Source organism: Schistocerca americana, chromosome 11 (genome assembly GCF_021461395.2).
Source record: "Schistocerca americana isolate TAMUIC-IGC-003095 chromosome 11, iqSchAmer2.1, whole genome shotgun sequence".
Classification (NCBI taxonomy): Eukaryota; Metazoa; Arthropoda; class Insecta; order Orthoptera; family Acrididae; genus Schistocerca; species Schistocerca americana.
Genome location: NC_060129.1, coordinates 44,126,558 through 44,145,233, shown reverse-complemented (window position 1 = coordinate 44,145,233; position 18,676 = coordinate 44,126,558). Strand labels below are relative to the sequence as shown.

Below are 18,676 nucleotides of genomic sequence, written 5' to 3'. Positions count from 1 at the left end.
ACGGGAGGGGGGCATTGGTGTAAAAGACTGTGTAGTGCTTGAATGGGAACAGGGAAGGAGCTAGATGCGTGAAGGACAATTATTAACGAAGGTTGAGGCCAGGAGGGTTACCAGAATGTAGGACGTATTGCAATGAGAGTTCCCACTTGTGCATTTCAGAAAAGTTGGTGTCAGTAGGAAGGATCCAGATGGCACAAGCCGTGAAGCAGTCACCGAAACGGAGAACATTGTCGGGCAGCGTGCTTGGCAACTGGGTAGTCCAGCTGTTTCTCGGCCACAGTTTGTCATTGGCCATTTGTGCAGATGCATAGCTTGTCGTGCCCATGCAGAACATTGCAGCTTAGTTTGTAGATCACAGGACTTGTTTTGCAGGTAGCCCTGCCTTTGACGAGATACGTGATGCTTGTGACCGGACTGGAGTATGTGGTGGAAGGATGTGTGGCACATGTTTTGCAATAGTCGTATGAGGTGGAACCAAAATTTTCTGGACAGTTGCTGCCATCTGGAAAGTACGAGTAGTGGATCTTTGCATCGCTAGATGGTGAGAGCTGCATATCTGACGAGTCCGTGTGCAGAGTGACAGTCAGGTGGGAGGACATGTTCGTGTCAACATTGATTTCTGTAATACTCTGTTTGGTGTTTGGTGATTTTACGACGGATCCGCGAACGGAACAGCGCGTGTGTATCAAATTCTGTGTGAATCTCGGGAAAAGTGCTATGGAGACTCCTGCAATGATTCGACGAGTGTCAAGACAAAGCAACAATCGTTCTGGTGATAGAGCCGGGGATCTCCGAGACCCAAACGAGTAAGGCAGGTGAAGAGCACGATCCTCGTCGTCTTTGATACCGAGGGAATTGTGCTCGAAGAATTCGTCCCACCCAACCAAACAGTGAATTCCACACACTACTGTGACGTTTTGCGACGGCTCCGTGAAAATGTGTGGCGACGACGGCCCGAACTTTAGTGTCGAGGGAACTGGCTGCTGCGTCACGAAAACGTGCCCTGTCACACGTCCTTGCTGACCGGGACCTTTTTGGCAAAAAACGTGGCCGTTGTACCCCACCCTCCATACTCGCCAGATTAGTCACCTTGCAATTTTGAGCTGTTCCCAAAACTGAAACTCTAGTCGAAAGGCCTTCAGTTCGACACTCCAGAGAGGATTCGAGAAGCATTGCTAGCGGTGATAAACACCCTTAAAGAACAGGGCTTCCAGAAAATGTTTGACCAGTGGCAGAAGTGCTGGGACTGGTGTGTATGTGCGGATGGGAACTACTACATCTACGTCTACATTTATACTCCACTAGCCACCCAGCGGTGTGTGGCGGAGGGCTCTTTATGTGCCACTGTCATTACCTCCCTTTCCTGTTCCAGTCGCATATAGTTCGCGGGAAGAACGACTGCCAGAAAGCCTCCGTGCGCACCCAAATCTCTCTAATTTCACATTCGTGATCTCCTCGGGAGGTATAAGTAGGGGGAAGCAATATACTCGAAACCTCATCCAGAAACCAACACCGACTCACCGCCAGGTCTGTTGCAGGCATACTCATAATGGTGGTGTCTCCCTCTCTGACACAGGAAAATGTCAAATTATTGGCAGTAGTTGACCAATACACATTGTTCTGAGAGATTTCTGCAATCAATTAATTATGCAATTCATTACACTTCTTAACAAATAGTGTACTCCTGAACTTAAATTTCCACCTGTTTTAAGGATTGAGATTCAAAAACAACTTCATGGTCCAGCAGCAACAGAATTCGTGCTCCTTTACCTTATTTGTAAATCTGACGAAGTTACGTTTGTACTGGGTTGCTTTTACAAGAAACTGTGAACATACTGGTCCTCTTCTTTAGGTATCTTGGTTGACTATGCGCTGAGGAACACTGAGTGTTAATGAAATATCTTGCGATTGTACACGTTGGGGGAAGAGGGGAATATTTATCTTTTCTAATGTGCATGTTTAAAAAAGTTGAAGCTCAGCAGTATTTTCAATGTATGAAGCTATTTTGTTTCCTGTTTAGAATTCCTTTAGTTGAAAACGACTGTAATCTAATGAGTGGCAACAGTTGGACATTTACACATATAAATTAGCTCACATTTCCAGTGACAATGTCAAACGAAAATAAATAAATAAATAAATAAAAGAAACAAGTTAATTGTAAGGGGGGTTGGGCTAAGTTTCGATAACAAAATGGATCAAGTAAATATGGTTACTTGAGTGTAAAATTTCCGAAGCTTGCAATGGGGCAAAGCGTCTTCTCATATTGATCTACATTTGTTTCGACAAGATTCAGTAATACAGAACTATGATCTTCATTTGTAGCTTTACGATAGTAAGAAAATCTTTCATCTAAATAAAACTGCAGAATCCAAAACAATACCAAACATTTTGTCCAAAAATAAGAGATTTATAGTGATAAGCACGCCCAGGTGTATCTGCCTGCAACAGACCTGGCGTTCACCGTGCCTAGCTGACGTGACGTCACCAACAAGCGCCGAGGCCTTCCTTTGAGTCGGTGTTGCACCCTCTCGAAACCTGGACAGCAAGCTACACTGTGATGCAGAGTGCCTCTCTTGCAGAGTCTGTCACTTGAGTTTGCTAAACATCTCCGTAACGCTATCACGCTTACCAAATAACCCTGTGACGAAATGCGCTTCTCTATCTCCTCTGTCAACCCGATCTGGTACGGATCCCACACTGATGAGCAGTACTCGAGTATAGGTCGAACGAGTGTTTTGTAAGCCACCTCCTTTGTTGATGGACTACATTTTCTAAGGACTCTCTCAACGAATCTCAACCTGGCACCCGCCTTACCAACAATTAATTTTATATGATCATTCCACTTCAAATCATTCCGTACACATATTCCCAGATATTTTACAGAAGTAACTGCTACCGGTGTTTGTTCCGCTATCATATAATCGTACAATAAAGGATCCTTCTTTCTATGTAGTCGCAATACATGACATTTGTCTATGTTAAGGGTCAGTTGCCACTCCCTGCACCAAGTGCCTATCCGCTGCAGATCTTCCTGCATTTCGCTGCAACTTTCTAATCCTGCAACCTCTGTGTATACTTCGAGGGTGATGGTGACCGTTAGTCCGAGGGTAAGGTTTTCGACAGATGGCAGCACCAGTCCCAAAAATTTTGGATAGCACTTCGTATTACAAGGATATGACCCACGAAATGAGGGGCTGGAAGCAGGGATCGAGTAGTCTCCTTGTTGTGCCTGTTGGCAACTCGGCATCTCCTGCTGTCTATACTTTTCATAATATTGTCTTTATTGTAATGTGTCGTATCACTTCACTTGTAACCACACCGTAGGATAAAAAAGATCGAGGGACGTACAGCCCGACACGTGTCCAGAGGTGGGTACACTCACTCGAAGGCGGAGATAAGATACCTTTAACAGTGGCCCTGGCTTATTTCTGATAGAAGTGGCTTTGGGTAACTGTTTTGTCACCGGCTTATCACTCACCACAGTGCTGGGATTTGTGGCATCCGTCTTATTCACAGGTGGGGTACCTTTACGAGAGACGGTACTGTCGGCCTTCACGATACCGTCGTGTGGGCTATAGGGAATTCCCGCACTACAGTGGCCGTGAATTGTTGGCAATAGTTCAGCCTTATTGTGTGAGGACTGGTCGTCCTTCCACAGCACATCACAGGTGAGGCGTATCCGCACTTTATGCAGGTGACCGTGCCTCCCCTGCTCGGAGAAGTACCTCTGGTGATAGGAAGGATGATGTGGCTACTCTACAGTGGTGCTATGGCTCACTGCCCTCTTGAGAATGGAGGTAAACCACTAGTAGGGGCAAAACATTCTCGCGCACCTAGTGTGTGTTCTCGTGAATGCTTTCCGTCGGCGGAAGCTGCATTGTCAAAAACGTTGTATCTCCACCTTCCCGTCAGTGTGCCTCCCTTGTAATGCATTTTTGACTGTGTGCCTATATGAGTTTTGCTGCTCCTTACACTCACAGGGATCATTTCTGGCAGTTTTTGACTGTTTAACAAAATCAACCTGTATATATATTTGGGTAGTGCAGGTAAATTTGTCATAATCAGTGGATATGGGGTCCAGATGTTCTGCTGCCATTGTGACAATTGTTACGGAAGACAGGTTCGAGCCAGTCGGTCGTCCTTTGCTGTCACCGCAGACACTCTACGGGCACAAATCTCTTCTCGTCACAGAGAGTACGTGCTGCGCGGCGAGGGAGACGTGGAGTTCCGGTTGACGGCGGACATGCTGTCGGTACGGCGGGGGCAGAAGACGCTGCACGTGGAGGAGGTGACGCCCAGCGTGGTCGAGCCGTCGTTCGGCGTGGGGCGCATCATGTACGCGCTGTTCGAGCACAGCTTTCGCACGCGGCCCGGCGACGAGCAGCGGACGTACTTCTCGTTGCCGCCCGTCGTCGCCCCACTCAAATGCTCGGTGCTGCCGCTCAGTGGCAATGCGGAGTTCCAGCCATTCGTGCAGCAGCTGTGTGAGTATCTCGCAACGGAGTATTGTGAGGAGTGGAAAATCTGAGACGGAAGCTGTGTGAGCAGATGTGGACGGGAGGAAAACGCGAATGTTCACTTCCTCGGCTCGGGACGTTTCTTCCTCTTACCCGCCGTTAATAAATTGTGCGATATTTGAACGAAACCCGTTCTTCTTTTTTCTTGGCCCTCGAGTTTTGATACAATGCCAAAAAAATTATTAGTTACGCCACACACATAATGTAGATTACTTACCTTTTGAAACACACTGAATATTAGAAAGGAATATGGGAATGCAGGCTTTCTCAATGAATTTCGATGTTGAAATCTTCTCAGATTATTGGCCGAGTCGAGGTCTCATTCTGCGGCAACATTTTGACAAATTTCGTAATTGTCATCTTCGAGTGAAGTGTCAGGTTTGTGTCCAGTTTGTATATTTATAGATATTGGACCACAGTCTCTTCTGTCTCATCTGCAACAGCTATCACGGATAGTGGTGGGGGGCGGGGGGGGTCTTCCCGACATATTAGGGTCCTAGCGAAGGTGCCTGCCTATTCCGTCCACTGCCTTCATTGATTTCATATCGGAACACTCTTGACACATTCTTGCTTACGCTACAGTCGGTGCAGAGATCAATTAGAAATGGCAATACCAATTGAGAAGATCATCGTGGACCCGTATCTCCACTGCCTCTTTGATGGTAGAGTCCCAGAACCCCTTCATCCGGCGCAGTACCTCTGTCTTTTAATGATCTAACTTATGACCTTCGTAGAAGATGTGCTCTGCCACTGTAGATTTGTCCATTTAGCTATCTCCAACATCCTGGCAGTGTCGGCTGTCGGCAACCCCCCATACAGACGGAACACCAAACATTTTGTCTTCTTCTGGATCAACTTCTTTCTTCTTCTCGGTTGGCAGGAGAGCACATCTTATCTGTCTCTTCAAGTTGCCGTTATTGCACGAGGTTTCCCTCAGATGCAGCAACTCGGTGGGTACTCTCTCCGTGCCACCTACGTCTCGTGCTCTGTGCACTAGGATGGTGAGCACAGATTTGTGTTGTGCTGGATAAAGCAGATATTGAAATTTAGGTACAGGCCCGTGTGTTTCTTTTTTTCTATAGACATTATGCCCCAGTGTGCCATCAGTTTTCTTCCTTATCAGGATATTGCAGAAAGGTGTAGGTGTGGAGGTAGAAGTCGAGTTCACAGTGGAGGTAGATGAAAACAGATGCCTGCCTTTCTGCAATATCCTGATAAGGAAGAAAACTGATGGCACACAGGGACATTCTGTTTATAGAGAAAGGGGACATAGGACTTGTACCTAAATGCCAATAACTGCACCACCATCTAGCACAATATAAATACACGATTACTGTCCTGGTCCAAAGAGCACGAGACGTATGTGGTAGGGAGAGTCTGCCCACTGTGTTGCAGCAGCTGAGGGAAACCTTACGCGAGGACTACTCGGAGACAGAGATGAGATGTGCTCTCCAGCTGAGCAAAAAGAAGAAAGAAGACTATCCGGAAGGAGACGTACAGTGTCCGGTGTTCCTTCTGTACGCTGGGTCAACTGTGGCCGACATTACCAAAATATTGGAGAACGACAACGTTAAAGCTCTCTCTTGCCCATTGGCTAAAATCGAAAGTATATTTGGCTCAGTGAAAGACAAGCTAGGACTGCAGACACCCGAGTCTACAGTGTCAGTTGTGAATGTGGCAAGCAATATACTGCTGTATTTCACAGTGCCACCCACATCATCTGAGAAGTGTTCACCTCAGACGAATGGACAAAGCTGTAGTGGCAGAGCGCACCCTCCACAAAAGTTGCACATTTGATTTTCGACAGATAGAGGTGGTGCGGCGGACGAGTGGATTCTGGGACTTGATCGGCAAAGAGTTAGTGGAGACACGGGTCCACGACAATCTTGTCAACCGGGATAGCGGTTTTCATCTGAGCACTGCAAGCGAGACTGTCAAGAGAACTCTGATGTGAAAGGATGAAGGCAACAGACGGAAGAGACGGGCGGCACCGGGATGCGACACCGGGCCCCTGCGACACACCAGGAAGCCCCCCCCACCTCCCCACTACCGTCTACGATCCATTGTAACATTACGAGTCAAGACAGCTGTAACGGAACTTGAATAGCATAAAGTTATCGTTAAAAACACACGCCGCGTGATTTGCTACGATTTGGTTGGTCATAATAGTAGTAACATGCTTCCGAATACAATTAAAATATAACGGCGATACCTGTTTAGCGTTATTGGAAATAATATGTAAGAAATTAATGAGTAAGGTAGCCGATCCTATATGAAGAGGTAAAATTGGGCATATTAAGGTGTTTTGCTTTATATCGACTAAGCCGATGATACGGCGTCTTTTTTTTTACGTTTACTCTTAGAAAAAAGAAAAAAGAAGAAAAACAAGTAACGAAGTGCTAATTGTGCGTTGTGAAAAATATAGGGGCGAATTTTAAATAGCTACAGTGTATAATCAGATTAACAAATGGACATTCAGTTACGCGAAATAGCCGACAGTGAAGCGTGGTCATTAAATTGAGTACACCTACAGGGCGGTCAATTCCAGGATAAGTCTATTCGCGTCTCACGAGGCACGCGGTATTGAGACCGGTTTTTTTTTTTTTATTATATCACGGAGAGCGGGCTTCAATTAATAAAAAGGAGAAAAGTTGTATCATTATCATTGACTGTTGGTGTTAAGCAACCAAAACTGTTCATCAAAGGGTTTCGGTGAATGAGTGGTGAATGCGAAATGAAACTGTGAACGAAGTTATGTTAAATAAAGCAGAAGAGACAAGACAGTTTGGTCGTATCTGTTATTATTCCATAAACCGTAACATGTACTCTCGTTGTACGAAGCCTTTATAGACGATCGTTATGACAATTTGCTTTGAAGGGATCTCGTTACGAGTTAAGTTTTGGGGACCTGGTCAACAGGGGATAGTTCGTAGATCTTAACTACTGCAGCTATTCTGGAATCAGGTGCTACCGTGACCGTTGTGTGTTGTCTATGGCTTAAGGTCATCATATCTCATGCTCTAAGATCGACACGCCTTTCCTCTTGGTATAACGGTGTCTCACGGTAACCACGACAACGCCGACGGCGAAGGAAGATACGGTAGAAGTGGCGCCACAACGTGCGGCTCGATCGAGGAGGATTGCTGCATCGAGTCGCGTGTCATCCGGATTCACGAACCCTAGAGTTGGAAAATATTGTAGCAGCCAGTGAGTCTGTCCAATGAAAGAGGTATTCTTCAATAATCGCTAAAAGTGAGCGATACTACCAGGTATGATTAAAATAACTGTATAATTATAAAAAAAAGGAAGCTGAGACTTGTGATTTCAGTAGATAAATATATATAAATACATAGTGAAAATAAGTGTATGTCGTGGTAGTGAATAATCATGTCAAAACGAACGAAAAGAATACATGATAATGTGCAGTTGAGTAGAGTAATGAGTAGAGAGAGAGAGGAAAGTGAAGAGGAAAGGGATGATGCATCCCATGAGCTCAATGTGGGACAGGAGGCATGTACAGATAATAATACAGTTATTGATTTAGAGCCGTTAGGAGATTCAAATACAATGATAAGTAAGGTAAGCAGCGTGGGAGAACATAAAGATCTTGAGGTTTCGGAAGTAGATCAGCAAGTTTATGCTCAAAATGGAAATATTAATCAAAAAATGTTTGATATGCTGGTATCAATAAATACTCAAATGGGTGTAATGAATGGAAGACTTGGTTCACTAGAAAAAGATGATAAGCAATTAAAAGAGGACAATCAAAAGTTAAATGAAAAATTTGAGGCCAAATTTGGTTCATTAGAAGTTAAAATGGATTCTTTGGAAAGCAAACTGAACACCTTTGATTATAAACTGGAAAATACTAAGAAAGAATTAAAGGCGGACTGGGAGATTCAATTAAATGCGAAATTTGGAGAACTAGATGTAGAGTTTTCTAACACCTTAGAAAGGCAATATAATAATTTAATGGGAAAACTTCATAACGTAGAAAAGAAATATGAGGTAGTTTCGAAGAGTTATGATGGCCTGTCCAATAGGATGGTTAAGTGTGAAAGCAGCTGTTTCAATGCTAGCGCACAGATAGAAGAGCTTTCGAAACAAATAGTCGAGTTTGAGTCCGATGCTCGTAAGGGGATTGACAAGTATTTAGTAGATCAAACTAAAAGACTTGACGAAGATCTATCTGAATGGATAGAAATAAAAGGAAATGAAATTGTAGACAAGGTTAAGACTACTATTGGATCCCACCCAAATGAAAATATCAATGAGCACCTAAGTAGAAATGATGAATTACTTAAGCTCTTCACTAGTGAATTTCAGAAAATAAAAGACAAAATAGTTGATGAGTTACCTAAATGGCAAAAGGAAACCAATCATAAAATGGCGGAGTTAGAACGAAAGTCATCACAAAATTTGTTGACAGAGGACGAACGTTCGGAGAATAGGTCGAAAAACAACCGAACATGTGATAATACGAAGTACAATTGTGGTGAAAAATTGCATTGGGAAGTTGATGATTCGGTTGGTAAAGATGATGATTCTTTTGGTCAGCGAGGATATTTGTCCTCTTTAAAGGTGGAGAACAGCTTTTTTAAAAGTAGACAATTCCCAACATTCTCCACTGAAAAGAACAACCTGCATCCGAAAATCTTTATCAATAATTTCAAAAGAATATTTCCGCGTAGCTGGTCAGAACACGACCGACTTCAATTTATAGTATCCAAAATTACCGGAGAAGCCGCATTATGGGCCGCCGAAGTAAGTGAAAGTTGCCATACTTGCGCTGGGTTTGAACAACTTTTTTTGACTAAATACTGGTCGTCGAGTAAACAAGAGAAATTAAGAAAAGAGGTTTACCAACCTGAGTATTTTAACAGTAAAAGGAGTACTTTAAGGCAATATTTTGAAAAGTACATAAATAAGACACGTTATTGGAGTGATCCAATTTCTCACAAGGAAGTGATCAGAATTTTGAAGGGAAGGTTGCCCATAAATATACGTGAAAAGTTAATAAATGTTCCTGACCACGACGTAGAACAATTCTTGTCGGTGATTGACTCTATAGATATGATTATGGAAGACGCAAGACAAATGAGTAGTAATCAAATGTCGACTCACACTCATAGTAATACGAATAATTATAACAATAATTTAACGTATGATAATAATAATAATACCAAAAACCAGTTCAAACCCGCATCACAGGAGCGTGGACAATCTTCATCCTATGGTTGCAATAAAAACAATGATTATAATAAATATAGAAGAGATACTTACTGTGCTAGAGGTAAACCTTGATATGGTGACGCGAATGTGCATAGTAGTGATATTAATAAGGGTAACAGGTACCCAAGTGATGAACCCAATTGCATTCGACCTTGGGAAGATAATTCGAAGCATAATGTTCATCGGCAGGATGGAACAAATGCCTCGAGTCCTCATCCAGCACAAGGAGTTATACCAATGGGCGAAGGAGCCTCCAATGTGCGACGGGGTGAATCCAATGTGCGACGGGGTGAATACCATAACTCGGATCATACTGTACGGATTGTGGAAGTTCATGAACCCCCACCGATGACTCAACGAGATAGATTAAACTAATACCAGTCACCAAATGCCTTCCTAGGATGACTGGAAAGGAGAAGGAAGGCAGGCACCAATTTGAACTGAGAGTATTAAGGTACAATAATGATCAGGATATAAGGAGTGAGTTAATTGAAGAAAAACCTGAAGTTTCTAATAAATGTGGACAAATTTTACAGGCAATAATTCCAACAAGTATAAATAATGTTGAGGTTGAAATATTAATTGATACTGGAGCAACTATTAGTGTCATGACGTTGGACTGTTTAAAACAGATAAGCCGAGGGGTAAAAATGCCCACTTTTCCTATCACAGGATGTACCGTGTCTGGCGCGTTCATCGCAAAAATGCAAAAAGTTGTGAAACAGGTACGTGTCGACGTTACAATACAGGAGGCTCAAATAGAAAGTACATTCCTGGTTGTTCCTAAAATGACAGTACCATGTATCTGGGGTTTGGATTTGGCCCTGCAGCCAAGCGACTAGCGCGAGGTTTGGTGTTCTCGTAAAGATAAGTTATTTTAGATTATAAAACACATAGATTAGTACTGATTACGTGGTAAATAAGTGTATTAGTGTGCCGTTTAAGTGTACCATTAAAGGTTTCATTTCTCATTACGTAATATAGCAGAAAACGCGAAAAGACCGTACAGTCGTATTTTCTGTTTACGTTCTGCTGCAGCAAATCTATAGAATTTCGTTTAGTTGTTCCTTGCTCTCTCCAGCAATTTAACTTAGCGTACCTCTTCATTATTTAACTAGCATTTCCGGAAAGTAGCGTAAAGTTTAACTTGTTGTTTCAGAAACTTTGCACTTTTGTTTTTGTTTACACACAGTTGCGTATAGGCCAAATTTGTGTAACCATATTTTCGTGTTTATCTGTAATTTAACTGACTTATTCTTAATAAATTATTACGTTTATCATGAGTGAAAAGTGCTTGACTTGCCGTAGAATTGTTAGGTCGGGGCTTTGGTGTGATGGGTGCTGTAGTTTTTTCCATGTGGGTGACTGTAGTGGCGTGGGAATAGGGGAAGTAAATGAGACTCATCAGTGGTTTTGTAGGATTTGTAGTAGAGATAGGAAGATACTGGAACAGGAGGGGAAAATTGCTGCCCTTCAGGCTGAGTTAGACAAGGCCAGGGGAGATCTTGACAGGTTAAGGAGGGAGAAGGGTAAAGAGAGGTGGGAAGTGGCAACAGGCAACAGGAGGAACAGGCCTAGAACTTTGTCTGACAGCTTTATGGTGAATGTGGAAAATAGATTTGACCTGTTGCTTCAGTTAGAAGCTGGTGAGCCTCAAGCAGTTACAGGTGTAGACAGGGCACAACAAACTTTCAGCAGCAAATTGAAAAGTAAGAATGTAGGGAAATCAGTAAAGAGAAAGAAAGTGTTGTTGTTAGGTAGTTCCCATGGAAGAGGTGTTGGCCAACTCTTGCAGGATGAACTAGGATCAGAATACCAGGTCACCAATTTTTTTAAACCTAGTGCTGGTCTGGAGCAGGTGACAGAGGATTTAGGATCACTTTGCAAAGATTTCACTAAGGAAGACACCGTGGTTATAGTGGGTGGGGCAGGTAACAGTATTGACAGAGATCCTGGGTACAGCATAGAGTGTGACCTGGCGAAGATTGCATCAGCATCGAGGCATACCAGTGTTGAGTTTGTATCTGTTCTTGGGCGCCATGACCGACCTCATTTGAACTCTTCTGTCAAGAGAGTTAATTTGGAGCTGGAACGGCTGCTCATGTCGGGTGCGGGGTCACACATTGGTGTGGTTCAGGTTGATTCTGTCAGTAGGTGGGATTATACTAGGCATGGCCTTCACCTCAACAGGAAGGGGAAGGGTAAATTGGCTGGGGAAATAGCAGGAAAGTTAAAGGGGGGAGGCACTGTCATGAGTGGTAAAATACCAGTGGTTATAGGATTCAGAAAAGACCCTTTTTTAGGATAGGGAGGACAGAAAGAAAACAAATTTTAAGAGAGGTTAGAACTGAGACAAACCTTCAGTTTGAGAAAGAAATCAAAAAACATAATTCCAGCTTATTACATCAACATAAACAGCCATTGGTTAAGAATTTTCAACTGTCAGCAGATATTTTAACTCCATCCAATTTTAAGTCAGTCAATGTGAAATGTCAGCTATCTTTATTGCATCAAAATATTCGAGGACTGAGAAATAAAATTAATGAATTAACTATCTGCATAGATGAATTAGAGTCTTCAAACCCAGCTGACATAATCTGCCTCTCTGAACATCATGTGACCACTGGTATAGAACTTTTAAGTGTTACAGGGTTTAGGTTAGCATCTCACTATTGTAGATCAGAAATGGAGAAAGGAGGAGTTGCCACATTCATCAGGAACTGTCATAAATTTAAGAACATAGACATTCATAAATTTTGCCTAGAACAGCATATGGAAGCATGTGCAACAGAATTAGATTTTCACAAAAAATCTTTCATAATATTAAGTGTATATCGAGCACCTGCAGGTAACTTTAATCTGTTTGTAAACCACCTTGAAGCTGTACTGGCCCATTTAACAACCAAAAACAAAGAAATAGTGGTTGCTGGTGATTTCAATGTAGATTTCCTTAAAGACTCTCCCAATAAGAACCTATTTGAGTTAGTAACACTATCTTTCAACTTAATTCCCACAGTAAAGTTCCCCACTAGGATAACCACTTGCTCACAAACAGCCATTGATAATATCTTTATAGAAAAGTCAAATGAACAAAATTATATTACAAAACCAATAGTCAATGGCCTCTCAGACCATGACATGCAGTTCCTTCTGTTAAATGTTAATACTGAACAGGATATAAAATCTGTTAAATCTGAGCTCAAGAGGGTAATCAGTAAGCCAAAAATTGATTATTTTAGGACACTCCTCAGAGACATTCACTGGACTGATGTTTACAGTGCTCATGGAATGAATGAAAAATATAACATTTTTGCTAATAAAGTGCTTACCTTATTTGAACACTGCTTTCCCCCAAAACTTACCAAGGTTAGAGCAAAGTCTACAAAGAAGCCATGGATTACTCGAGGAATAGGGGTATCTTGTAAAACAAAAAGAAAACTGTATCTGTCAATCCGAAACATTTCCAATGTTGATGCTATAGCACATTATAAGAAATACTGCAAAATATTAAAGACTGTAATACGGATGTCAAAGCAAATATATTACAAGGAAAAGATAGTCATATCAGATAACAAAATAAAGACAATATGGGATATAGTGAAGGAGGAGTCCGGTAGAACCAGACATGAAGAGGAACAAATAGCATTAAGAGTAAATGATGCATTGGTGACAGATGTGTATAGTGTTGCAGAACTTTTTAACAAACATTTTATAACTGTTACTGAAAAGATGGGGTTGTCAGGTTCGGTAGATGCTGCTATGGATTACCTTAGACCAGACATTTCAAGTAACTTCCATAATATGAATTTGACCCTCACTACCCCAACAGAAATAATGTCCATCATAAAATCTTTAAAATCAAAAACATCTAGTGGGTATGATGAAATATCAACAAAGTTAATTAAAGAATGTGATTCTGAGCTAAGTAACATATTAAGCTATCTGTGTAACCAGTCGTTTATCAGTGGAATATTTCCCGAATGGCTGAAATATGCTGAAGTTAAGCCATTGTTTAAGAAGGGAGATAAAGAAATAGCATCAAATTTCCGTCCAATTTCACTGTTGCCAGCATTCTCAAAAATTTTCGAAAAAGTAATGTACAGTCGTCTTTATAACCATCTTATCTCAAATAACATACTGTCAAAGTCACAGTTTGGATTTCTAAAAGGTTCTGATATTGAGAAGGCTATCTACACTTACAGTGAAAATGTACTTAATTCATTAGACAAAAAATTGCAGGCAACTGGTATATTTTGTGATCTGTCAAAGGCATTTGACTGTGTAAATCACAATATCCTTTTAAGTAAACTAGAATATTATAGTGTAACAGGAAATGCTGCAAAATGGTTCAAATCTTATATCTCTGGCAGGAAACAAAGGGTGTTATTAGGAAAGAGACATGTATCAAGCTATCAGGCATCATCCAACTGGGAACTAATTACATGTGGGGTCCCACAAGGTTCCATTTTGGGGCCCTTACTTTTTCTTGTGTATATCAATGACCTTTCATCAGTAACATTACCAGATGCCAAGTTTGTTTTGTTTGCTGATGATACAAACATTGCAATAAATAGCAAATCAAGTGTAGTCTTAGAAAGATCAGCCAATAAAATATTTGTAGACATTAATCACTGGTTCCTAGCCAATTCTTTGTCACTAAACTTTGAAAAAACACACTACATGCAGTTCAGAACTTGTAAGGGGTGTCCCAAGAGTATATGTCTAACATATGATGACAAGAAGATAGAAGAAGTGGACGGTGTTAAATTCTTGGGATTACAGCTTGATAATAAATTCAACTGGGAGGAGCACACCACAGAACTGCTGAAGCGTCTTAACAAATCTCTGTTTGCAATGCGAATTTTGTCAGACATAGGGGATATAAAAATGAAAAAGCTGGCATACTATGCTTACTTTCATTCCATAATGTCATATGGGATTATTTTCTGGGGTAATTCATCAAGCCAAGCTAAAGTTTTCCGGGCACAAAAACGTGCAGTAAGAATTATATGTGGTGTGAACTCAAGAACATCCTGCAGAAGCCTGTTTAGGGAACTAGGGATACTAACTACAGCTTCCCAATATATTTATTCCTTAATGAAATTTGTCATTAAAAATATATCACTTTTTCAAACCAACAGCTCAATTCATGGAATCAATACTAGAAATAAGAATAATCTTCACAAGGATTTAAAGTCACTTAGTCTTGTACAAAAAGGTGTGCATTATTCAGGAACACACATTTTCAATAACTTGCCAGCAGCCATAAAAAGCTTAACAACCAATGAAATTCAGTTTAAGAGAAGCCTAAAGGATTTATTGGTGGCCAACTCCTTCTACTCCATTGATGAATTTCTGAGGAAAACCAACTGATTTGTATATAAGTACAACATAACTTCTGCACAATTTCAGTGCAGTAATGTGTTCACTGAAAATTTGTGTGTGTGTGTGTGTGTGTGTGTGTGTGTGTGTGTGTGTATGTGTGTGTGTGTGTGTAAGTATAATCTAACTTCTGCACCATTTCAGTGCAGTAATGTGTTCATTGTAAATAAGTATTACAGTAGTTGTATTACATGTTTCTTACCTTATAAATAAATATAAAACTTTTTTATTTTAAATTCAGTGCAATAGTATTTGTAAAATGACTCTTAGTGTTCATTAAAAAATGACGATCATTCCACTTGGGACCTGTGGAATGGTACATTAGCTTATTTGTTTTAGTTTAAATATTTGTCATGTATTGTTGTTTTTCTGACATGTTCCACATCCTGGAGGACCTCCTCACTACAGATCAATTGGAATGAAAGTAAATCTAATCTAATCTAATCTAATCTATGCGAGACCGGTGCAATCACTAATTTAGAGAAAGGTGAATGTATATTTAATTCAAATGGTAATGTTTTGACAGCCACCCTGAGAAAGGGCCGAGTAATTCCAAATCAATTGTGTATGAATCTAATGGTAAAATATGTCAGTATTGATGATGAAAATGTGTATGATATATGCCTTATTGAATGTTCTGAAGAAATGATGGATAAAATGTCATTGCAGGAAAAGGTGTTAGAATCAGAATATTTATCTGTTATCCAAAGGGATGAACTGTACTACTTGTTGGAAGCATATCAGTCAATTTTTAGTAAACGTCCGGGTATAATAAAAGACTTTGAATACCATATAAAGACGTATGCACATAAACCCTTTTGTCGCACTTCCTATTCTATCCCATGGACAAAGAAAGAAGTAGTCAGAAAGGAAATCAATAAAATGTTAGAATGGGATATTATTGAGCCCTCAGATTCTGAATATTGTAACCCTCTTGTGGCGGTAATTAAACCCAATGGTGACATCAGATTGGTGTTGGATGCCAGAGAGATCAATAAGATCATTGTACCTGTACAAACGCGACCGGAGAACCTAGAAGAGTTAGTACAAAAGTTTTATGGTGCCCGCTTCTTAACTTCTTTGGATATGCGTAGTTCATATTGGCAAACTAGAATATCGAAAGAATCTAGAAAATATACTGCATTCGTTTTTCTGGGCCGGAGTTACCAGTTTACTGTCATGCCATTTGGGTTGAAAATAAGCGGTGGTGTTTTCATATCGGCATTAGATACCGTACTGGGCAGAGACCTTTTGAATGAAGTTACTTTATATGTGGATGATTTGCTAATTGCTTCTGAAACTTGGGAGGAACATATGGACTTATTAAGAAGAGTTTTTGCGAAATTTTTGGAATACGGAGTTACTGTAAATTTGAGCAAATCCAAGTTTGCTCATAACCAATTGAAATTTCTTGGACATATAATCACTCCTGAAGGGATAAAACCAAATCCTAAAAAGATGGATGCGATTAACAGATGTGCTTATCCAAAAAATAGAACGGAATTAAAGTCATTTATCGGCTTAGTTTCATTTTTTCGACGATTTTTACCCAATCAGTTAGGAAGCCAAGACTGTTTGTTACGGCTGTTAAGAAAAAAATGTCATGTGGGAGTGGAATTCCGAATGCTTTTGATAACATCCGCAATGCTTTGACTAATGCTCCACTGTTACATCATCCAAGACTTGATCAAGATTTTTATATTGCTGCGGATGCTTCTGAAACAGGATCGGGTGCCACTCTTTTCCAGATGGACAATCCAGAAGATATCAATACCATCAAAATAATTGGGTTTGCCAGCAGAACACTCTCTAGCTGTGAACGTGCACATTGTACTACTGAATTGGAAGTACTGGCCGTGGTCTGGTCACTTAGAAAGTTTCGCTATTTTGTATATGGAAAGAAGATCATTGTATTCTGCGACCACAAAGTTTTATCTTTTATTTTAACAGGAAGGATGTTCCATTCACGTTTAACCCAGTGGGCCTTGCTACTGCAAGAATATGATATTACGCTCAAATACATCAGAGGGAAAGACAACATCATAGCCGATGCTCTTTCAAGACTACCGAAAAGAAAGAATGACGACGAGTGTGAAGAACGGACTATTGACTTTAAAGTCATGAATTTATCAAGGCAATATTGTGAGAGGCAGATTTCACAGCTATCTCGAAGTCTTCCACAACTACAAGAAGATGATAAGTTGTGGAAAGCCATTAGGCGTGCTGTTGAAAGCAAAACGCTATGTCACTCTCAAGAACAGTATCAATTAAAATCCAGAATATTGTATCGGAGGAAGGATGAAGAAGATGTTTAGAAAGTTTGTGTTCCAAATAAATATTTAGAATCACTAGTATGGCACACTCACTTGAATTGGGGTCATTTTGGTTCCGCTAAATGTACAGCCAAAAGAGCACAATACTGCTATCATCCAAAATTGGGACGTATAGCTACAAATATTATTAAAAAGTGCAAAATATATCAGATGGCGAAACCCATAAACTATTGTCGGAAGATAGAATTACATCCTATCATCCCACAACAACCTTTAATGTTGGTGTCATGTGACGTCTGTGGGCCATGTCCCGTGACACGTGTACGGTTCAAATATGTATTGGCTTTCTATGATCTCTTTTCAAAATATGTGAAATTATATCCTTTGAAAAATCTCCACGTTCGACCCATGTTACGCAAATTTATCAACAACTATATAACTGAGCTTGGCAAACCTATAATGATCTTGACAGACAATGCTGCTTATTATACAAGCAAAGTATGGAGAGACACTATGAAAGAACAAGGAATCCAGCACATTTACATCTCAAGATTTTACCCTTGTGGAAATCCGGTTGAAAGAATCTTCCGAGAGTTGAACAGATTTTTACGGACGTACATACCCAAACAACATTATAAATGGATCGATTGGATTTATGAATTTGAGAAAGTGTATAATGACTTACCACACTTAGCGACAGGTTATTCACCTAACCGAATAGTATTTGGTGAAAGTATTGTGCCAGAATGGGTGAAGAAATTACCTGCGATAGAACAAAAGATTACCAAGAAAGAAGATATGGTGAAGAAGGTCTACGAAAACCTGAAACATCAAGCACAATTGAGAAAAACCCATTTTGAAAAAAATGTAAGAAAGTAGTCACATATGATGTAGGGGAAGAAATTTTATTGAGAAATCACCCAAAAGCATCAACCAGGAAAAGACTGAATAATAAATGGCAATATTTATATACAGGTCCATACAAAATAATGAAAATACCTCATGAAGGGAGCTACCTCCTGGCAGATTGTGATACTGATGCAATTAAAGGCTTGTTCCCTCACATAGACCTGAAGAAGTATTATCAATAATGAGCAAAATATAGATTCAAGAAACACTGAATGATACCAAGACTACACTCAGTGGACTAAATAAAAACACCAATGGATAAATACGTACTTATACTAACTTACAAAGAAAATTAAAGAATGTACCGACGATTTCCATGAGATACCTTCTTGGTATCAGCAACAATAACGACGCTGAAATACG

At 40.6% G+C, this 18,676-nt stretch overlaps 1 protein-coding gene across 1 annotated transcript in view; it reads left to right on the top strand.

The window, feature by feature from the left end:
• The window catches only part of LOC124554144 (glycine--tRNA ligase), a 157,560-nt gene that overhangs the window by 118,516 nt on the left and 20,368 nt on the right, over window positions 1-18,676 (top strand). The window contains exon 11 of the mRNA XM_047128209.1: window positions 4,192-4,484. Coding sequence (XP_046984165.1) covers window positions 4,192-4,484 — 293 coding nt within the window. The remainder of the gene's footprint in view (window positions 1-4,191; window positions 4,485-18,676) is intronic.